Source organism: Corylus avellana, chromosome 6 (assembly GCF_965113065.1).
Source record: "Corylus avellana chromosome 6, dhCorAvel1.hap1.2, whole genome shotgun sequence".
In the NCBI taxonomy this organism is placed as follows: Eukaryota; Viridiplantae; Streptophyta; class Magnoliopsida; order Fagales; family Betulaceae; genus Corylus; species Corylus avellana.
Genome location: NC_142495.1, coordinates 19,911,486 through 19,935,429, shown reverse-complemented (window position 1 = coordinate 19,935,429; position 23,944 = coordinate 19,911,486). Strand labels below are relative to the sequence as shown.

The following is a 23,944-nucleotide window of genomic DNA, read 5'->3' as shown; positions in this document are numbered from 1 at the left end:
GCCCATGCTAATAATAATGTACATCCTGTAGTGACCCACTGATAAGCGCCGAATGTTGCACATTCAAGCCTCTTAACTCGCATATGTTAATTCTTTAGCAGTGTTATCTATTTGATTTTGTGTTATTTTTATGTTTTCAGGTTCCTAAGGAAAAATACAATTAATTTCATTAAATTTGGGCTTAAAATGCATTTTCAAGTTACTGTAGGTGCGCTCGAGCCCTGTTACATGCGCTCAAGCCTAGCTACAGTACTCTCGAGTGCACACAGGTGACTAAGACAACCAGGAGATTGGAACTGCTATTGAAAGCCCTTTTAGGTGACCTAATCCAACTGGGAGACTAACTTACGATTGTTCTAGGATTTTTAAGGCTTCTATGGTTTGTTTTACACCCTATAAATAGGCCTCTAAGCTTCAAAGAAAGGTGTGCTTGGTTTTAGAAAAGTAATTCACACAAAGATCTTCATAGAGGCTTGCAGTGTTAAAGAGAAGATGAACATGGCAGGAGGCCATCCCAGTACCAGCATGAGCAACTAATTCTATAATATGGTGTTGATGTAGCCCTCTCCAAGTAACAATAGTTTAATTATATTTTAATTTGAAATTTTTTATTTGCATGATGGTTGTATAACTATGAGAATTGATCTTAATGTTTATATTCAATTATTATGAAATTTTTCTCTTGTCTTAGAAAGCTTTTTATATTGATTGAACTCATTCTTCATATTTTCTGTAATTATATGAATGATTGTTATAAAACGGTTTTAATTGACATATGATCAAATAGGATTTGATAGGCCATACTTAGGGAACGCGGATTTGTCTGCACCCTAGTTTAGTGTAATTTAGTATAAATAGGCCTCTAAGCTTCAAAGAAAGGTATGCTTGGTTTTAGAGAAGTAATTCACACAAAGATCTTCTTGGAGGCTTATGGAGTGGAAGAGAAGATGAACATGGCAGGAGGCCATCCGGCACTAGCATGAGCAACTAATTCTGTAATAGGGTGTTGATGTAGCCTTCTCCAAGTAACAATGATTTAATTGTATTTGAATTTGAGATTTTCTATATGCATGATGGTTGTATAATTGTGAGAATTGAACTTAATGTTTATATTTAATCATTATGAAATTCTTCTATTGTTTTAGAAAGCTTTCTACATTGATTGAACTCATTCTTTATATTTTCTGTAATTATATAAATGATTGTTATAAGATGGTTTTAATTGAATTATGATCAAAAGGATTTCATAGGTCATGCCTAAGGAAAGCGAATTTGTCTACACCCTAGTTTAGTGTAATTTAGTATAAATAGGATTCTAAGCTTCAAAGAAAGGTGTGCTTCATTTTAGAAAAGAAATTCACACAAAGATCTTCTTGCACTACAAGAATTTAGGTCTTTAGGGGCGACTTGAAGTCGCCCCTAAAAGTCCTAAAGTGGACGCTGTTGACAACAGCGTCGACTTTTCGACCCTAAAGATGTCGACGCTAATAGTCCGACCATAATAATCAAATGCGTGATTATCAGCGTCCACTTAAAGTCGACCCTAATGATCACTTTTAGCGTCCACTTTATCGACCCTAAAAGTCGAAATGTTTTGACCCTAAAGATGATGTAAATGGCAGCCAACCATTAGCGTCCACTAAAAGTGGACGCTGATAGTTAACCATTAGCGTCCACAAAGTGGACCCTAATGGTCCTATAAATTTTAAAAAAAAAATTAACTATCAGCGTCCAAACCAAAGTGGACGCTGATAGTTAATCATTAGCGTCCACAAAGTGGACCCTAATGGTCCAAAAAAATTAAAAAAAAAAAATTAACTATCAGCGTCCAAACCAAAGTGGACGCTGATAGTTAACCATTAGCGTCCACAAAGTGGACCCTAATGATCCTAAAAAATTTTAAAAAAAAATCTGCGATCGATCGCACAATCGTGTGCGATCGATCGCAGTACCAGTAGGTTTTCGACATTTTGCGATCGATGGAGTGCGATCGATCGCAAAATATAAAAAACCTACTTGAAAACCCTCTGGTACTGCGATCGATCACACTCCAAGTGCGATCGATCGCAGAACCAGGGAACACTATAAAGGAAGAAAACCAATAACATCTCAAAGATTTCATCCAATTAAAAGGGGTAAAGAAAAGGAGGGTATCTGAAGGCTTAATTATCATAGTTTTTACTCTTATTAACTTATGTAGATTTCTATGAACAGACTCGAACATTAAAAGCGGAAGAGATTTGGAAGAAATCAACTTCTCTAAAGTTTCAAACTGGGTAATGTAATTTGTAGTTGATTTGGAAGAAATCAACTAATCCATGCAGCACTCCCATCAAGTTTTGTCAAACTTTAATAAAGATAAGTGGTGTTGTATTGAACCACCACTTACAGCATGCAATCCAAAGGTGGGTTGAAACTGGGTAATGTAAAGGACATACAGTTAGAATGGGATAACTTCTATTTCATTTATCAACAATTATTACAATGCCCACTCCATGGGCAGCCATCATTCACCGGGTCACTTTTCTGACAATAGGAAGGTTGTAGTACAGTTCACTTTAGCTACATGTTTGCAATGATTATTAGAAAAACTGATCCTAGGCTAGATAAGCCCCTACCAGATTAAGTTCTTGTTTCCAGTGAAAATCCGACCACTTTCGAGCATTGGCTGTGAGTAATTTCAGGAAACCCCCCCCCCCCCCCCCCCCCCCTCTTGGTTTTGGTTAGGAAAGAGTCAGGTAAGCGAAGCCCCAATATCCATCATAACCAACAATAAATATCATGTTACCTTCTCATCTTAAATTACAGTTAGACCAAAAAAATATTTAGAACTATTCCTGATACAATCTGCATTACTTTACAGGAACATTTTAAAATATAAAAGTAAATAGAAAGCACTAAATCAAACAAGTTTTTCTTCTATGAGAATCAATACAGTAAATCTGGTTTAGGATATCATTATTCCCAACTCATGATTATAGCTTTTTAACACGATATCAAAATCCTAAATTTTCTTGTAAGAATTAGCTTCAAATTACCAGTTGCAGTTCCTATTCCCATCAATGAAGAACCTGCGTTTGCCATTATAGCCCGCACATCGGCAAAATCCACATTTACTAGTCCTGGTATCTGCAATCAAGGTGACTCGCCACCAATTAGAGTGCAGAATCACAACTCTCAAAAACAGTAAAAGATTTATAAAGCAATAGTCATCAATGCTGATTACCTAAACAAATTAAAGATGTATCAGAGATATCATTCACCAATGCAATGCTCATAAAATATTACTCACATTGAGGCCTCCAAAACATATTTAGAGAAATCTATGCACATTAAGGAGTTTCAGCATCCAAAAGCTAAAGGTTCTAAAAGGTTCATAGAGTATATCATAATATCAGTAACATAAAGCTGCAATTTTACCTCATTATCTAATGCAATATGGTGATAGATTTTAGCGAAATGCTTTTTGTCCAACAGTAACAGAAGCAACTAAGTAATTATTTCAGCATAGAGGCTATCACAAATTAAGATGCTTTCAAAGAGAATGCTAGCATACCTTTCCAACAGTCTTTGCACCATTCTCTATGATTATGAATAAAGTTCTAAGGAATCAACAACCAATATTGTGGTCTAGAGGAATACAAAGAAAGGCAATGACATATCAAGGATCTTCTGTTTTTTGTTCCTTGTATTTGTTCCTTCAGTCAGAAAACATCAACAATCATACAACAATATAAAACAGTTTCCACTGAGAAGTCATAATGGCTGAAGAGAAGTTAAACCCACCGTAACAAAGACCATGTCTGATCCATAAAGTGCCTCTTCTATTGATTCTTTGCTTTCTTTCGCAGCATTCATGCCAATCTCTGGGTTCCCACCAGCACCAAAAAAGGCTTCCTCCCTCCCTTCAAGAGGACACCATTGTCCTATTTATAAAAGGTCAAGACCTGTTAATAAAAAGCAGACGATCAAAACAGTACCCGGCAATAATTAGAGCACCACATTATGGAAATTACAGTCTATATGTGATTGGGAGTGAGCCAATAAGCGCTAAAACAAAAACAAAATCAGAAATCACATCATATACACCAGATTAGTCACTAAACTAGTCACTAAACACAAGAATCCAGAAATGCTAATTTGTTTGTAACCCCTAGAACAGTACAGCATAGTATAAGATAAGTTCCCCAGAATCAATGAGAATCCCAGTAGCAAACCCAGAAACAATCACCAAATTCTGCGTGAGAATACAATCTAGAGCGACTAAGTGGTGTAATTTACAACACCACTTATCTTTATTAAAGTTTGACAAAACTTGATGAGAGGATTGCAATCGACTTGAATTATCGTGAGTAATTTGAGATATAGAAGAAATAATTCCCTGTCTAAAAGTAAAACTCCAGGAACCAGATTTGAATTATCGTGAAAGAGGACTTAAAGGAAGTGTGGGACAATACACCCACCAAGAGGATTGCAATCGACTCTCTTAGGGATTTCAAACCACTGGATTGGTAACAAAATTATCTGTCTAATCCCTATCCATCCATCCTTAGACGCCTTTGTCAAATGGGAGACAGAATCAATCAGCAATGCCTTTGTCAAATGGCATAGCTGAAATGGGTCCGAAACAATGACCATGGAACTCATCAAATCTTGAAATAGCAGTAGAAACCAAATGACAAAATCTGGTTTCCATTTTGTCATTTACAAGTTCCAACGCAAAGAGTTTGAAAATGTCCATCATAATATATCTAAAGTATGGAGTTTCCCAAAATGGGGTATCAACGATTCCAAGGTTGCTTTGGATTCAGGCCGAGGTTTTTGTTTCTGTCTAGGTGTTATGTCGATGGGTAACTTAGAATATACCAAATGACAAAATCTAATGCGAAAAAAATGGAAGGAAAGAAAGATCGACAGAAACGAAAATACGTACGACGGTTTCGGGGCGGGCGTTCTGGCGGAGACGAGCTTCGAGCTCGGGGTTGCGGGTGTTGGTGACCTGCATGACGCCGTAGCCGATGACTCCCGGAACGACGCCGCATATGGTGGCGAAGGCAAGGAAGAATGGCTTGGACTCCTTTGTCCTCCTCACCAGCCACCTCCACGCCTCGCTCTTCTCAAACAGTATCGACATTCTCAATCTCTGCAACTCTATTTCGTCCCTCTTCGCTGCTCAAGGACCTCAACAAACTATTATATTACTATTTGGGCCTTTCTTGGTTTTTGATTTTGATTTTATTTAGGGCTTGGGTTTTCTTACTCCGGTGGCCGAAGACCTCGCCGGAGTAAGAGAGAGGGTGAGCTAGGGAGAGCAGCTGGAGAGAGATCGAGAGTGAGAGTGATGAGGGAGCTGAGTGCTTTTGAGGGAGGGGAAAATTTTAGGGATTTTCGTGTTTTCCAGCGTTTGGGGAAAATTTTTGGTTCGAAAATTTCAGAAACCGCGCCTCTTGTTGGCGCAAATATTTTCTATTAAGCCTCAATCAGCGGCGACATTGCTTAGTCGCCGCTATTTAGGGTAATTTTATTTTTTTTTAAAAAAAAATTATACTTACAATTTTTTTAAAATAATTTTAAGTTTAAATGTAGGGTAAATTTGAAATTCTATAACAATTTTAAGGGTATAAAAGACATTTTCAAGAAAAAAAATACTATTCACACAATATTTTTTTCTATAAATGATTAATAGCTTAATTGAATGTTTATAGTTCAAATGATCTAATTCACTAGGATCGATCAATATAAAAGACATTTTCAATAAAAAAAATACCATTCACACGATATATTTTTTTTTATAAATAATTAATAGCTTAATTGAATGTTTACAGTTCAAACGAACTAATTCACTAGGATCGATCAGATGTTTGATCGATCATTTGATTCTATCACGATCAATCGAACTAATTCATTAGGATCGATCGGATGTTTGATCGAACATTTGATTCTATCACGATCAATCGAACAATTCAGTAGGATCGATCGAATGTTTGATTGAACATTTGATCCTATCACAATCAATTGAACTAATTCATTAGGATTAATCGGATGTTTGATCGATCATTTAATCATATCACGATCAATCGAACTAATTTACTAGGATCGATCGGATATTCGATCGAACATTTGATCGTATCACGATCAATCGAACTAATTCATTAGGATCGATCTCAATCGAACTAATTCATTAGGATCAATCAAATGTTTGATCGATCATTTGATCCTATCACGATCAATCAAATTAATTCAGTAGGATCGATCGGATGTTCGATCAATCATTTGATCCTATCTCGATCAATCGAACTAATTCACCAAGATCGATCGGATGTTTGATATATCATGATTAATCAAACTAATTTATTAGGATTGATCGGATGTTTGATCCTATCACGATCAATCGAACTAATTCATTATGATCGATCTCAATCGAACTAATTCAATATGATCGATCAAATATTTGATTGATCATTTGATCCTATGACAATCAATCAAATTAATTCAGTAGGATCGATGTTTGATCGATCATTTAATCATATCACGATCAATCGAATTAATTCAATTTCAATTGTTTCAATCATTTGATCTTATGACGATCAATCGAACTAATTCATTATAATTGATCGGATATTCGATCAAACCTTCAATTTCAATTGTTTAAAGTTTAATCGATCATTTGATCCTATCATGATCGATCGAACAAATGCAGTAGGACCTAACGGATGTGTGAACGAACCTTTAATTTGTTTGAAGTTTGATCGATTATTTGATCCTATCACGATCGATCGAATATCCGATAATTTATATAAAATAAATAATGACATATTATCGGAGGTAAATTTTTGGGAAATAACATTTTAACGCCAAATCCTAATGGAAGGAGATATTGCATCAAATTATAAGTTCGATGAGTCAAATATTAAATATGTTTTTATTATTAAAATATTAACAACAAATTTAAATTTAATAAATTTTTAGTATAAAAGATCATTAATGTGATATTTATCTTATAATTAATTATTAGCTTAAATTTTATTTTTTTATTTATTTTTCTACTTACTCTTTAGCGTCCACAAAGTCGACCCTAATACTTTAGTATCAGGGGCGACTTTCAAAGTGGACGCTATTGGTGATTAATTATTTTTTTTTTTTTTACCTACTCTTTAGGGTCGACTTTCAAAGTCGACCCTAATGATGAGTCTTTAGCGTCCACCTTTAGTGGACGCTATTGGTGATTAATTTTTTTTATTTTTTTTTTCTACCCTATTCTTTAGGGTCGACTTTCAAAGTCGACCCTAATGATGAGTCTTTAGCGTCCACTAAAAGTGGACGCTATTGGTGATTAATTTTTTTTTTATTTATTTTTATTCCTACCCTACTCTTTAGGGTCGACAAAGTCGACCCTAATAGTTAACTATTAGGGTCGACTTTGAAAGTCGACCCTAATGGTGAGTCTTTAGCGTCCACTTTTAGTGGACGCTATTGGTGATTAATTTTATTTTTTTATTTTTTATTTTATTTTCCTACCCTACTCTTGAAAGTCGACCCTAATGGTGAGTCTTTAGCGTCCACTAAAAGTGGACGCTATTGGTGATTAATTTTATTTTTTTATTTTTTATTTTATTTTCCTACCCTACTCTTTAGGGTCGACTTTCAAAGTCGACCCTAATGGTGAGTCTTTAACGTCCACTTTTAGTGGACGCTATTGGTGATTAATTTTTTTTTATTTATTTATTTTTATTCCTACCCTACTCTTTAGGGTCGACAAAGTCGACCCTAATAGTTAACTATTAGGGTCGACTTTCAAAGTCGACCCTAATGGTGAGTCTTTAGCGTCCACTTTTAGTGGACGCTATTGGTGATTCATTTTATTTTTTTATTTTTTATTTTATTTTCCTACCCTACTCTTTAGGGTCGACAAAGTCGACCCTAAATGGTGAGTCTTTAGCGTCCACTTTTAGTGGACGCTATTGGTGATTAATTTTATTTTTTTATTTTTTATTTTATTTTCCTACCCTACTCTTTAGGGTCGACTTTCAAAGTCGACCCTAATGGTGAGTCTTTAGCGTCCACTTTTAGTGGACGCTATTGGTGATTCATTTTATTTTTTTATTTTTTATTTTATTTTCCTACCCTACTCTTTAGGGTCGACTTTCAAAGTCGACCCTAATGGTGAGTCTTTAGCGTCCACTTTTAGTGGACGCTATTGGTGATTAATTTTATTTTTTTATTTTTTATTTTATTTTCCTACCCTACTCTTTAGGGTCGACAAAGTCGACCCTAATAGTTAACCATTAGGGTCGACTTTCAAAGTCGACCCTAATAGTGAGTCTTTAGCGTCCACTTTTAGTGGACGCTATTGGTGATTAATTTTATTTTTTTATTTTTTATTTTATTTTCCTACCCTACTCTTTAGGGTCGACAAAGTCGACCCTAATAGTTAACTATTAGGGTCGACTTTGAAAGTCGACCCTATTGATCTTTTTCCCGCCTCTTGAATAATTCCCGCGTATATATTAGGGTCGAGTTATTAGCGTCCACTGTAGAGTGGACGCTAATATTCATCTTTTGGGTCGGCTATTAGCGTCCACTTGGATGTGGACGCTAATACTCAACTATTAGGGGCGACTTTCAAAAGTCGCCCCTAATAGTTGAGTATTAGGGGCGACTATAAAGTCGCCCCTAATAAGTCGCCCCTAATGAGTCAGTTTCTTGTAGTGTTGGAAGCTTGCGGAGTTGAAGAGAAGATGAACATGGCAGGAAGCCATCCCAACACCAGTATAAGCAACTAATTATGTAATAAGGAGTTGATGTAGCCCTCTCCAAGTAATAATAGTTTAATTGTATTTGAATTTGAGATTTTCTATATGCATGATGGCTGTATAACTCTTAGAATTAATCTTAATGTTTATATTCAATCATTATGAAATTCTTCTCTTGTCTTAAAAAGCTTTTTATATTGATTAAACTCATCCTTTATATTTTCTCTGATTAGATAAATGATTGTTATAAAATGGTTTTAATTGACATATGATCAATACGATTTGATAGGTCATGCCTAGGAAATGCGAATTTGTCTACACCCTAGTTGAGTGTAATTTAAGTAGATAATTTGTACGACCCGAAGATAAATTATGTTTATTCATTGATTGTGTGTAACTTATTAAGATATTTGATAGTTCATACCTAGGGAAGACGGACTGTACCACATCTAGAGGTTAGACAAACGGTCCGTGCTAACTGAAGATAGATTATACTTATGTCGTAATGATGGTATTTTCTTGACTACTCGAGTGAGACGAGCCCTATATCGTGCATAATATGAATTTTCATTGTTAATTTATGATTAATCATTATTATGCGGTTAATGGTGAAATTAACCCTCTATTCTCACTCTCATCACAATCTACTTTTGCTTTATTTTATGCATTTACTTTATAAATCCAAAAACAACAATCATCTTCTAATTGAGTTATATTTAATTCTTAAAAACATGATAATGGTACCAGTGTAGTCCTTGAGGTTCGACACCCTCTATATAACCCTATACTACAAGGATTCGTCTTATTGGGAGTGATATTTTACTATTGATATATTTTTGCACACAAAAAGACCACATCATCCACCAATCAAACATGGCTGCGCCGGTCATGGGATCCAAGGCCCCGTATAAACACACACACATTTTGATTATAGAATCAAGTATTTATAGTAAGCTCATAGCCATTATACCGCACATATCGGTGTATCATGTCATTCAATGCATCTTATTAATATGTTATTAAGGCAATTACCAAGTTATGTAAAAAGTAAATATGCTCATAACATACGCATGCTCAGTTAGCTGACACATCGTACGTTTTAAAGGAAAGTAGTCGTAAGTATTTACTTACCTCGTACATTCGCTTGATTCCTCAAACATTTCAAACCCTATAGCGAAACATAGCTTATCGTTATACGCAATACTATAAAACGTATTATAAACACATAAGGTCCTAATTGACAAGCAATCTAGGTAAAAGGTCATAAACCCTAATTTCATTCATTCTGTACACTGGCCGAATGTTTGGGCTCGGGGTTGAACGTTCAATTAGTATGCAACGAACATTCAGACAGATGCCAGAATGCATGAAAGGCTCATATCCTCAAACCACTATGTAACAAATCTCATCTTAAGCTCTTAATAAGTGCATATAAGCATAACGTATCAGGATATCATCCAAGAAGGGTGTTTAAAACATTTGGGAAACCCCCTTTCTCTTATAAGGAAAATGACAAACAAACCCATCATGGTATCTTTAAAACTTGTAGAGGGCATGAAAATAACAAAGATAACATGGAAACTAAGTGAATGCAGGAGAGTTTACCTTGAAAATGGCCTCCTACTTCAAAATATCCTCATTCTCTCTCTAAAAATCTCTTCTCACCCTAAGGTTTGAGTTTCTGGTGTAGGGGTAGAGTTTGGGGCGAGGAGGGGGTGCTATTTATAGGAGGAGGGGCATGCATGGGTCTGAAAAGGTGGAGAAAATGTTAAAATTACTTTTTAGATTGTTACCGAACGTTCGATAATATGGTCGAACGTTTGGTGTACTATTACACAATAGTTCTAGTGTTTCAGATTGAACGTTGGTCAATACCCAAGAGTTTTCAAATAGGTCAACGAACGTTCGGGATGGTCCCTTGTTGAACGTTCGCACTAAAGGTTGGGCTCGAACGTTCGGTTGTCCCCCTTCAAATGTTCGGTCAGAGGCCAAAATAGGGGCTTTGGTTTGTTTTCTTAAAATTAGAAAGGGTCTTTAAAACATTTGAAAATAATGATTGTTTTATAAAATAATTACCAGAGATACTTGTTTTTCCTTCATGCCGTGTTTAGGGTTTAAGTTTTGGGGCATCACACTAACTAAAATTTGCATGGTTCAGTGCACATTATTGATCACTAGAATTATTGTTTACTCTTTTAAATATTTCTTCAACTTTTTTTAGTACATACATAAAGATCCATTGACCAAAAACAAAGCTTGGGGCTAAACCTATAGAGAAATATATATTAAGAAGCCTAGGGGCAAGGCATTTTTTCTATGGCTATTTTATACCAACTGACCATAAAGTAGATATTATCCATTTCATTTGTAATAATGAAATGAATTTTCTATCGCCTTTGGAAATTAAAGACCTTGATGGAAAAGGCAAAGATAAATGAAAAGAGAACAGGCCAGGCGACGGTCACAATAGCCACCACTCCTAGAAAATCATGTTTGAATCCGAAATAGTCTTTCAGAAAATCTTCCACCGTGCCACCAGTGTCCTCAAGCACGTCCTTTATATCTCCAAATTGTGAAACAACCAACCCATACAAGGTCCAAGCAACAGGGCATGCCCAGTTGTACCATCTCCACCACACAGGAATCCTCTGTTGTTGGCCAAGTAGATTAATCAAAACTAAAAGGAGTTAGCAAATGTTTTGTATATCCCTAAACGTAAGTTCTTGCATATCAAACTAAGGCTCTCTTTGTTGCAATGAAAAATGTTTTTTTGTATCGGAAAAATTTTCAATGAAATAATTTTTCAAAAAACAAATAATGATTTGGTACGGTGTTTAAGAAGTATAGTTTTTTGTTTTCGGTGTGACTATTATATTCTGTCATATCAAATACCATAAAATACATAAAACATTTTCAAAAAATCATTTTAGGCCAAAATAAACATTACCTACAACATAAAATACTTACGGGTCTTGGGACTATGAATCCTGAAAATAGATTCCATAATCCAAAAAACGCAGCGGCTATTATTGCGGCAATATGGTGGTTTGGTGTCAAAGCCACAGTCATCATGCCGTAAAAGGTGAAGTAGAGCAAGGTGAAGTACATGAAAAATAGATACCAAAAGAATTTGGCAACGGTCCATTCAAATCCAATCATAGCATAAACTATGATGCCATAGAACGCAGCTTGTGCAAAGACATATGGGAGCTCAATTGCAACCTGGGGAGTGAAAGAGGGGAATTGCATTAAGATACCAAGTTATTCCCTTTAAAAGAATAAGCGTTTAATATATATGTGACCCTGTCTACCTGTGCAAATGCATATGGCAAGGCTGAATACATTCCAGCAGCTCTTTCCCTATAGAACACAGCTCGTTCAACAGCCACAACAGGCTGTACTGATGTGCAATTTGAATAGCCCAGGAAGAGAACAGCTGCATACATGGATCCCATCGCATTAAACAAATCTTGTTGCTTCTTGCTGCAATTTGAAATTCAAAAGTAAAAATAAATCATAGCAGCAAACCATTATTAGCATATGTTAGAATATAAATTAAATGATTAAATTATTCACTTCCTATAATTAGTTTCAGCTTTTAGAATAAGTAATGATTTAACCGTATCCATAACACTAATTCTGAGTTTTCCAGCAGTAATATCTTACATCTTGGAGCCAAGGTCCCAGAACATTGTCCCAAATGTCAGGGCTATGACAATTGTGAAGACAAATCTTACAGCAGTGTACGGTGGGTTGCGCCAATAGGACCATCGTAGTTTCCATAGGCAAGCTACGCATTGAGTGAAAAATGACTCTGAATATTTAGTTGCGAAATAAAGTTCCTTTGAACCAGGAGCAGGCTTGCTCAGCTCTCTAATCATTGCTTTGTTCCTCCTTATTCACATGCCACACAATTGTACAATTTTGAGCGTTAAATTTCATCAATATGACAAGGATCTTATATATAAACTGTCAAGAAGGTATATATATTTGGTCTTATTATATATTTAGTTAATTTAACATGGAAGTTACCTGTATAGCTCTGAGTTCTGATACACAGTAGTAAAATCAACACCCAAAGCCATTTCATCCCCAGAAGTTGTAACTTCCAACATCCAAGTTGCTGGATTATAGCCATCTTTAATTTTTCTGATTCCTTCAATGCTCTAGAAGCAAGGAAAAAGTATATGTATTAGGAAATTACTAACATAGATCAAGATTTATGCCTGTTGGATGTCTGTTTTTTTGTTTTCTCATAGTGCCGTACCTCGAAATACTTGATAAGATGGGAAGAGTGGCGACCCAATGGCCCAACATATATCTCCTGTCCTCCACGCTTCATTAGGAAAAGCTGCAAGTACATGTTTTAAATATGAAGCTCAAATCCAGGAGAGAACCAATGAATGCTCACCTAATCTGTTGAGAAATCATACTTCTCACCTCATCAAAAGCTTCGAATATGTCGATGCTTGGCTGATGGATGGTGCACACAACTGTTCTTCCTGTGTCCACTGTGTTCCTCACTGTTCTCATAACAATAGCAGCAGCTCTTGCATCTAGACCCGAAGTTGGCTCATCCATGAATATTATGGAGGGGTTTGCCACAAGCTCAACTCCAATAGTGAGCCTCTTGCGCTGCTCGGTAGAGAGACCATTCACACCAGGCAACCCAACGAGTGCATGCCTCAATGGCTTCAGCTCCACAAGCTCCATGACTTCCTCAATGAACATCTGAAACCATTTGTCAGAACCATGAATTTAGATTTTTGGTAGGGATTGCGTTGAAAAATAGAGTTTTTAAAGTCAAAATAAGCTTTTTAGAAAGAAAAGCTTTATTTTTAAGCTTTTTTCTAAAACTACATTTTGACTCATTTTGAGAGTAAAAATGTCAAAAATTACTTTTTGAATTTTTTTTATTAAATAGACTAGCTTTTTGTTTGACACAACTTTTTAGGTACTAAAGATACTTATTAAGTTTCCTAACACTATCCCAAATAGGCTTGTAGTGACCCTAGTGGCATTTAGAGCCCACTTGTGCGTTAAAGATTTTACAAACTACTTTTAATACATAAAATGTTGTGCCAAATATGAGGTTTCCATTTGGTAATTAAGAACTCAAAAAAGTACTTTTTTCACTTGTTGTTTTGAAAAAGGCCAAAAAACACTTTCAAAAAAGGCTTAAAAATGATTTTTTTTTTTTTTTTTCCTAAAATGGCTATTTTTGACTTAAAAATTCCATTTCTGAACATAAACTCTTTACACAAATTCAAACATTTATTTTATTTTATTTTGCAAGTCATGCTTAGCGATTTAGAACAAGTTTTGGTAAAGTCAAATTGTCAATTGCACTAAAAACAATATTGATATGAACAATAGAACCCTGAAGTAGAGGTTTCATTCAAATACCAACCTTTCTGGTGTCTGAATCAACTTCAGAAGATAAGCGGAGCCATGCTGAGTAGATCAAGGACTCATACACAGTTACATGAGGAGAATGAATGTCGTTTTGCTCACAGTAGCCTGAAATTCTAGCAAATGTTTCTTGCTTCTTTGGGTACCCTGAAATTGTGATGCTCCCCTCAATATATCCACCAGTTTTCCTACCGGCCAACACATCCATCAAAGTTGTTTTACCAGCACCACTAACACCCATAAGAGCTGTGAGAACACCTGGCCTGAAAGAACCACTCACACCCTTCAGAAGCACCAATTTATCATCAAGAACACCCCGGTTCTTCATTTCCTGCAAGTCAAATGCAAACCAAATGGTCTCAAGTAAATTCAAGAAGCATTTTCAGTTGCAAATATTTATGATATAAGTTACCTGTGGCATGTCAACCGAATATATTATGCCATCAAAGGTGATTGAATGTTGTTCAAAAGGAAGAACCATTCCTCTTTTCCCATTATTGTGCTGTGTTAACTGTATGCCTTCTCCATTATTCTGCCCTTGATCATTGCTGAGTGGTTCATCTGACTTTACAGTTTGTGCCTTCCCAATTGCTGCACATAAGTTGCACATCATCAACACAAAAGCTCTTATATTAGTGGTGAAAAAGGTGAAGATACCCACGGTTAAGATAAGCAAGAGCCAGAGTGAAAACGATGTTGAAAACAAGGATGAATCCAATTGTTGCCCCTATGCCTATCCAATACCAACGTGCTTCGGTAAAGAGCCCGCGCGCCTTTAGTACTCTAACTCCCAGTGGTTCCGTTGAGTTTTCAATCTAATTAATTTAATAAGAGATTAGCTTGTTATTAAGAGGTATACTGAATAAATGTTCAAATGTATAGTTCAGGAAGTTACTGTTATAATTCTATATTAATAGAAAGCACCAAATAAAAATGCTTCTAAAGTGTGTTACAAATTCGTTTTCCCTAGGAACTTATTTGTCCATACCACATACGATGAATTGGTATGCAAAAAGTTGCATCAAATATTTCTCTAAGATACAATGGAACCAAGAAAAACCTTGTAGTTTGGCTAGAAAGAACCTGAATACCCTTAGATTTTCTATTCTAAAAAGAAAGATACAGACTTTTAAAACTGCAGAAGGTTTTGAGAGAGACAAAAAAAGAGAGAATTTTCAATGGACTATCTGATAGTGTTAAAACAATTTCAATGTTCTAAAACTAATTTTCAATGGACTATGTATAGTGTTAAAACAAAAGTTTTTAATGTTTGTTCACTAACATGCAATTAACAGTATCTAATACTAATAAATTGCTATTCTAATAGTCATTAAAATCTAACAATATCTTAACATGCACTTAATTTTGATCATTAATTGACTTTACTAATGGTCCAATAAATCCTACTATTGGATCTATCTTAGAAACATCATATGGTTTAGATTAAACCATCAGATCATATGATCTTGACCGTCTAAAAATGAATGGCCATGATCTAATCGCTCCAATGTGCTTTGTACCAAGTGGGCCATCAAGGTGCCACAAGTGTGGATCTAGTGCTTCCAACTGTACTAGAGTATACACATAAGGTTCATGTATAGCATGTGTATTGAACCTTTTAAATGCAAACTTGAGTTTCTCATGACCGATATATATAAATACTATTTTTGAAAATTCTTTAACATTTACTTGTCTCCACTTGCTCCCAAGGAACTCATTAACCAATATTGCATTTAGCGCGTACATCAAAGGTGATGTCCAGTAGCCCCATATCCACCATTTCTTTATATCATCTGGTCAAAGTTAACAGAAGAATGGATTACTCTTTAAGGTGCTGTGTAAATGATGGAAAGAAAAAAAAAAATTATTATAACTACTCAATATAATGTTACCTTGGGAGAGGATAAAACCACTCAATGCAAAAAGCAAGAGCAGTGCAAATGATCCGAATGTGTTAGCAACAATCATATTCCTACCCAGTGCTGCAATAAATCGAAATAATGCAGAGGACATTTGGTTTACAAGTAATAGTAGAAGAAATTGCTTCAACAACCTGCAATTTGTACATTACCAAATATTAATATTTGGTATTGGAAAACACCTTGCTAAACCAATCTCTAAATTCATTATAATTACCTTCCAACGTTTGGATCCAAACCAATGACATAATATGTCATGAATACCCAAACACCAACTTCAAGGAACCCTATCGGGATTTTGAGGAGCCATGTAGGAAGAGTATATACCCATGATGGATAGAAGAGGTGATCCCTTTGCTTATAAAAAATAGGAAGCTTTATGATCGTCATAGAGATCTCTGCGATCCCATTAAACAAATTCATAATTGATGTAAAGAATAAAGCACCCGCGTAAATTGTTCCATCTATTTCTGATTCATGATGCATCTTAGTCCGTAGGAAAACTGTCATTGTAACCATTGCCATTATTGCAAGCTTCAAGCAAGAGGAAAAAAAATTAATCAAAATCCTGTTTAAAGAAAATTCCTCTTCATTAGTTGTAAATCACCACTTATCCTAAAACAACATTTATCTTGAAAGATTAAGCTAATAGGAAAGGATAAATTTAATAATTTAATCAATACTTTACCAATCAGCAAGTTTAAATCTACCTGTATAAGCTTGAAGATGTAAACAAACGAATTCCTCTTCATCAGCAAGTATTCTCTTGAGAAGGAAGCTTTAATCAACTCCTTCTTACCAACACCATACTTTTTGGTTGTCAAAGCAGCGGGGTGGCTTTTTCTCTTATCATATGGAGCTGCAAGTTCATCTCCTATTCGCTTTCCCTCATAGAATGATTGGAATGCCTCAGCAAATTCCTGGACCATGACAAAATTGTACGGATCATCTTTGTGTGTCCAATACTGCTCCTGATCTTTCCTTGATGTCACCTGTGATATGCACAAACAACACCATACTTTATGGCTGTCAAAACAATATCTTTGCATGGATGAGGCTGAAGGTGAAGATTCACACTAACCTCTTGTAGGAAGTCAGCCACACCTTTCCTTTCCGGACACTTGAAGCCCATGCGTTCAAAAAACTCTAGAACTTGTTCACGGGGCCCCTGGTAGACAATGTAGCCATCAGAGAGGAGAATAATGTCATCAAAAAGATCATAAGTCTCTGGTGCAGGCTGCAGTAGAGAGATGACTGCCGTTCCATCAAGAATGTGAACATATTGCCTGAGCGAATTCACAATTTGGAAAGTTGTCGAGCTGTCCAATCCAGTAGATATTTCATCCATAAACAGTGCCTTTGCTGGTCCAACCAGCATCTCCCCTATAATTTGACTTATGTATATTATCATGCATGCTGGCAAATCATATCAATAAAAATGAATTTTATATGCTACTTGGCATACCTGTTGTAACACGCTTTCTTTGTCCCCCAGAGATACCCCTTAACATATCATCTCCCACCATGGTATCAGCACACACTTCTAAACCCAAAACCTATAGGTTCATATGTGAACCAAATTAAAGAAACTGAAGGATATTATGTGAATACTTCTTAAATCCTAATAATTGTTTTCCAAGTACAGAATTGTATGGAAATTGGCAATGCTACCTTTAATATATAATCTGTCACCACGTTCGCCTCTTGGCCTTCTGTTGTTGCGGCCTGATACATCAGAAGCAAAACACAAGAAGAAAACCATCATTACTCATTTTAAAACTATGTTATGTTAAAATAGAAAATGTATATGATTCTACTCAATCCAAAATTGAGCATTAGTTAGTTATTATATGAATCAAGCTAAGATTAGTTGCAAGGCATATGGATTTCCTTACAAGGGTAAAACAAATAATATAAATTTATCAAAGTTAATGCTACAGATATCCCAAAGATTTAAATCATTGGCCAATATCTTCTATCTCACCTTCATGTAGACATCGATATCTGGATCAGGCTTGATATTTGCCTCTTTTTCTCTTCTAGACAACTCTGCTAACATATCTGCAGATTTCAAAACTAATAGTCATTCTTTTGTATTGCAAATTATTCATGGGGTAGTTCATCTTTAAGGTTATAATGAAGGAAAGCTAAAAACAGAATAAGTGATCCCTTAAGTTTATTAACTTACCATAGCGTGATCCAACCCCTTGGCACCTTGCAGAGAAGGCCAAGGTTTCCCTTACAGTCATTTCCCCAATATGGAGATCATATTGACTAACATAGGCAGCAGTTCTCTGGGGTACAAATTCATCCATGCCGTGGCCATTATAAGTCACCCTCCCTGAACACTGAAGGAGAAGTTTCGGTTTTCAAATTAGGGATGAGATTAAAGAGCTTAAATAAGGTTGTAACTGAGCCGAGCCAAACCGAGTATTGAATGTTTGAGTTTGGTTCATTTAATTTGTTTCATACACAAGCGGTAGAGCTTATCAACGAGCTAGATAAGAATTGAAATTTCAAGAAAGAACACTGAAATGATGTTGTTTACACCTTTAGAGCCGGGTCAAGCTTTCCAGCCAAAGCCAATAAGAGTGTTGTCTTCCCAGAACTTGGAGGACCCAATAACAATGTCATTCTACCAATTACACATGCGTCAAATTAGAATTTGATTGTCAGAAATTCAGAATGCAATTCAAGATAACAGCTGAGCATATTTTCTCACCTGCGAGGCTTGATGATTCCACTAACATCTTTAAGGATAGTTAAGTGCTTCTTTTGATTCGAAAGAATGTGAAGATAATTCAAACCCCCCTATACATAGTAAAAAAGCAAATTCAAAAGCAACTCAACAAAACTCTTCAAGAAATTAATAAAATTTATCATTAACTTAAGTTTATATTTTGTAGATGGTTACCTCCAGGAAGTTTACAATGAAGTTAAAGAACGTTGGTAAACTTTTGCCTCCTACATGAACTTCTGTTTCAACATTTATGTGCTCAAATCGTACTTCAATTTCTGGAAGTTCAATTCCAACTCTGAGAAAATTCCAATAAACAAGAAAATCCATTATGGTACTGATGAATATGTATGAAAATTAAGTATAGTTGAAAAACGATACCCATTAATCTCTGGTTGTAAACCCCAGAAGAATTTGAATGTGAGTTTTGATGGAGGTTTTTTGGAGGAAGAGGGGAGGAGTAATGGAAATGGGTCTCGGGCGGGTTCCGGTCAAGTCCTGGCGGGGTCTCGGGTAAGTCCCAGGAGTGTCCTAGGCAAATCCCGGGCGAGTCCCGGTCAAGTCCCAGCAGGGTCCCGGTCAAGTCTCGGGCAGGTCCCGAGCAAGTCCCGGTCAAGTCCGGTCAAGTCTTGGGCGGGGTCTTGGGCAAGTTCCGGACGGGTCCCGGTCAACTCCCGGGTAAGTCCCGACAAGGTTCCGGACAAGTCCTGGTTAAGTTCCGGCAGGGTGCCGGGCAGGTCCCTGCGCGGTCTCGAACAAGTCCTATGCAGGTCCCGGCAGAGACCTTATTAGAAAAAATATATATAAAAATATATATTTTCCGTGTGCAAGGTAAACGCCGTAAAATGTTTTCGACAGAAAATATTTTTAGGGAAAATGGTTTTCCTGAAAATATTTTACGAAGAAAACCATTTTATGTCAAAGTAAACGGAGCCTAAAAGTGCAGAAAAACAGAGTATGGAGGAAGAAATTGCAATTGATTTCTAAGTGCGGAAAAACAGAGTATGTGTGTGAAGTAGCTTTGGGAAAGCTGAGGTCTTTTCGATCGAAATTGGAGTGTATATGTTTATTTTGTAGATGAAAAAACCATATGGAAATAAGCTCAAATTTGTTAAGCATCCAAACACGAAGGACCATGTTATGTAGAAAATAGTTTTGGGCAAATTAGGAAGATTTAAGAGAAGGGTTGAGAATATAGAACTCTGCCAGAATTGGTGTACTAAAAAAGAGGAGATTTTGGTTTACTTAATTAATTTATTTATTTTTGAGTAAGATATTTTTGTTTAGAGTTGTTTCCTGTTTGTTCTTTCAGCAGAATGATAGTTTTTGCACAAGTTGAAAGCTGCTGCTATTTAGTTTGGTTATTGAGATTTGTTTTGTTTTGTGTTGTCCAGGTTAATAAAAGTCTTGATTTCAAGCCTAATTTTCATCGTACATCTCCGATTTCAATTACATGTATTAGACATCTCCAATTTCAATTATATTTATTAGACATGTTGAATCTCATTAATTAAGGAAGAATTTGACCCCAACACATGGAATGGAGTTTTGGAATATAAAGGGTTGAAAAGGAGATATGCCGACGAGGCCACATGGCAGGAGCTAAAACCAAGAAGGAAGTAACCCCAATCATAAAAAGCTGGCATTTTAATTACGGGAATGAGTAGATTTGATTAAAGATAGAAAAGTTTTATGCTTCCAACTTTAAAAAGTGATATTGATACCTCTTATACTATCACGCATGTCAAATGAGACAATTTTGTATTTTTCTCCTCAAAATATCTTTAAAGTTAATTAAAAATAATAATTTGAAAAAATTAAAATTATTTTTTTAAAAAAAGGGGAAACTCAAAAAATTGGTTGCCCTTTTTATATTAGCCCTATTAATTTCTTTATCTTTAAATGGTTATTTTTATATATTTTTTAATAACTTCAAGGGTATTGAGAGAAAAATGCAAAAATGTTTAATTTAACACGTGATAATAGTATGTAGGGCCTTGACGTCAGTTTTTAAAGTTTGAATCTTTTTTTTTTTTTTTTGACATGTCTACACAAGGAAAGGGGAATGGAGGATTCGAACTAGTGACTTCCGCTTCTTAAGGTGTGGTCCATTGTCGATTGAGCTACCCCTTAGGAGACCATTTAAAAGTTTCAATATGTAATTGCAATGTAGGTGATAATTCGTACAGGGGCTAATCTATATATTTTTCCAAAAAAGATTGAAAGTATAAGGGTAAAGTCCATATATCCTCATCAAACTAACACCCAATTGATAATGTTCTCCCCAAACTTTCAATGGTGACAATGTCCCCCCTAAACTACCAAAACATTATTAATGTCTCCCCTAAGACTAACAAAAAGATAAAAATGCCCATATTATTTCTCAATAAGACAAATATCCCTATAAATTCAAAAAATAAATAAAAAATAATAATATTTTTTAATTCTTCTTTTAAAAACGAAAATTTTAATTTAAAAATAACGATTTTTTAAACAAAAATTTTTAAACTTTTTTTTAAAAAAAATTTTTTTGGAAATTTTTATTTAAAAGAAAAATTTTTTAACAAAAAAATTTGTTTTAGAAAACGAAAATTTTTATTTTCTTAAACGAAAATTGTTAACTTTTTAAAAGAAATTTTTATTTTAAAAAGTTATAAAAAAAATTCATTTTTTATAACAAAAGAAAATTCGAAATTTTTTAATTTTTTTTTCTTATACAAAGGATTTTTTTATTTTAATTTTAATTTTATTTTGTTCTATTTTTGTTTTGTTTTGTTTTTTTTTTTTTTTAAGTTTTAGGTTTTTTCTAGTAGTTTTAGTATTTTTTTTGTTTTTTTTTTTTAAGGGTAATTTCGTCATTGGGGGAACATTGACAATTTTTGGTAGTTTGGGAGGACATTGTCACAATTGAAAGTTTAAGAGGGAACATTCTCAATTGAGTGGTAATTTGATGGAGTATGAAAACTTTCTCCAAAATATAAATTGGCGTACCTATCAATCCGATCCCTGACCTTCAACAAAAACTTGGCATTATCCTGTTCGGGTACTCTGACCATCTTCTCGAGCAATTTCTTCCTTTCTTCAGATCCAAGATCATGTATATCGATTTCACTGGCTTCACCTTTCGACGTATTCAGTATACCCTTTCTTAGACGATCAAAAGTTGGAAGCCTTTCAAGAGCAGCCCATCTGAGAGCTTCTTCATCGTCTTCCTCTCGTGAAGACCTCGAGAAAACGTCCATAGCATTGTTCCTCCACGCCGACGAACTGCGTGAACGTAAGCTTCCTCGTAAACTACCACTGGCCTTGTAGTTGTCAATGCCGTCCATGATTAGATGATGAAAAAGATGTTCTTTTGGGTAAGCTGTTTCAGCCTTCTTTCTGCTCCGGACAATGAAGATGAGTACACATTATAACGCATTTACGTATATATAAGCACGGATCGGGTTTACATGCTCTTGTAATAAAATTAATAGCCCGAATTGTATATCTCTTCATTAATTTAAGTGAAAATGATGGCTAGGTCGGCCACCCCTATACCTTAGTACCCTATAATTAAGTTTTTGTTTTGTTTTTTGGTGGTTGTGCCGTGGATCCACCACCTATAAGTTTTAGGCCCTAGTGGGTAGTTTTCGAACCACCAATTTTTTTTTCTTCAGTATTAGGGTTTTAGTTTTTATTTTTTAGATTTTAGTTTTATTTTATTTTTTCAAATTTATAAGGTTATTTTTGTCTTATTAAAAAAAATTATGGTTACTTTTGTATTTTTATTGGCCTTAAACCGAACATTGAGATTTTTTGGTAGTTTACGGAAATTAGTAGTCTGGGAGAGACATTAACAATGAGGCGATAGTTGAATGAGAATATGTGTACTTTTCTCAATTTATTTTTGATTAAATTGGTTTTCGTATTCCTTCAATAGTTAAAGAGACCGGCTATGGGTTTTTTTTTTTTTTTTTTTTTTTTTTTTTTTGTCAAAAAAAAATCTGTCACTAACATCACGACTCACAAGCTGTATTCTAATTAAACTTTTCAAGGTTCGGTGCACATTTTGATCCCTAGAATGTTGTTTACTCCTTTAATAATTTCTTCAATTATTTTTTTTTAAAAGAGAAAAAAAAAAACACTAAATTTAAGTTTCTAGAACCCCTAATAGGAAATTCTTGGCAGCGGAAGTAGTTTGTTTCTTTGGCTAACCATTTGATGTAGAAACCTATAAATGCTGCCGAAATTAGAAATGCATGGTCCTAAACCAAGCATGGAAAAAATTGATGGATGATAATAAAGATCTGTTGACAAAAAACCAAGCATGGTCCTAAACCTATTGATCGATGATAATAGAGAAATGTTTATTAGGCTAGGCATGCAATTTTTCTACGGTTAACCTTTTCTTTCACACCAAGAGGCCAACTAAATTAATTAGTAGGTAGAAGACACCAATATGGTTCAAATTGATCTTTAAAAGAGCATTTCTTTTTAGATATACTAGCAGATAACCTGCGCTATGCGTGAGATTCTTCATTATAACTTAATTTTAAAAATTAAACGCATTCCATCTTACTTTTCATTATAAGTTAAAATAGATATGTGCAAAAATTTATCAGGCTTCTTTTAATGAAAATACATACTAAATGTTATACACCAGTACATTACTGAACAAGTATCTTTTCTTTTTTGAAGTGTACCAAACATGTACTTAATGAAAAGTATAAAAGCAAAAAAAAAAAAAAAATAGCAAGAATAAAAACTGAATTCTGATTATCAAAATATAATTAGAAAATTAGTAGGAAATTCTGATATTGTTGATGTAATATTTATTATATTTCAATACAAATAAAACCCATAAAGTCTTAATCATTTCAAAAAAATACAGAGTAAAATAAACAAAATCTTACATTATTTTTCTGAAATAGAAATCATTGTTTTCTCATTAAAACAAATCAACCGATGGAGCATACCGCTCCATTGTTACAATGTCTGAGATGCGATCAAAATAAAATCTTCACTCAATAATTTTTTTTTTCCCTTCTTTTTAATACAAAATAAAACACATATTTCACTCAATATTTTATGCAATCAAACAAATCTCTTCAACACTTTCAAAAAACGCTCGAAAATTCGAG

At 34.8% G+C, this 23,944-nt stretch overlaps 1 protein-coding gene across 1 annotated transcript; it reads right to left on the bottom strand.

Annotated features, from left to right (window-relative positions):
* Positions 1 to 10,967: 10,967 nt before the first annotated feature.
* Positions 10,968 to 22,188, bottom strand: LOC132186185 (pleiotropic drug resistance protein 1-like). Its single transcript, XM_059600029.2, has 23 exons — positions 21,813 to 22,188; positions 18,999 to 19,119; positions 18,807 to 18,895; positions 18,635 to 18,719; positions 18,273 to 18,432; positions 18,069 to 18,145; positions 17,756 to 17,809; positions 17,550 to 17,640; positions 17,166 to 17,467; positions 16,795 to 17,076; positions 16,302 to 16,618; positions 16,058 to 16,218; positions 15,855 to 15,958; positions 14,827 to 14,980; positions 14,578 to 14,756; positions 14,164 to 14,496; positions 13,194 to 13,484; positions 13,021 to 13,104; positions 12,786 to 12,919; positions 12,420 to 12,647; positions 12,065 to 12,236; positions 11,721 to 11,975; positions 10,968 to 11,401 (listed from the first exon to the last, which is right to left on the bottom strand). Exons 1-23 carry the CDS (start codon positions 22,148 to 22,150, stop codon positions 11,141 to 11,143), a joined length of 4,272 nt encoding a protein of 1,423 aa, XP_059456012.2. The 5' UTR covers positions 22,151 to 22,188; the 3' UTR covers positions 10,968 to 11,140.
* Positions 22,189 to 23,944: the final 1,756 nt, after the last annotated feature.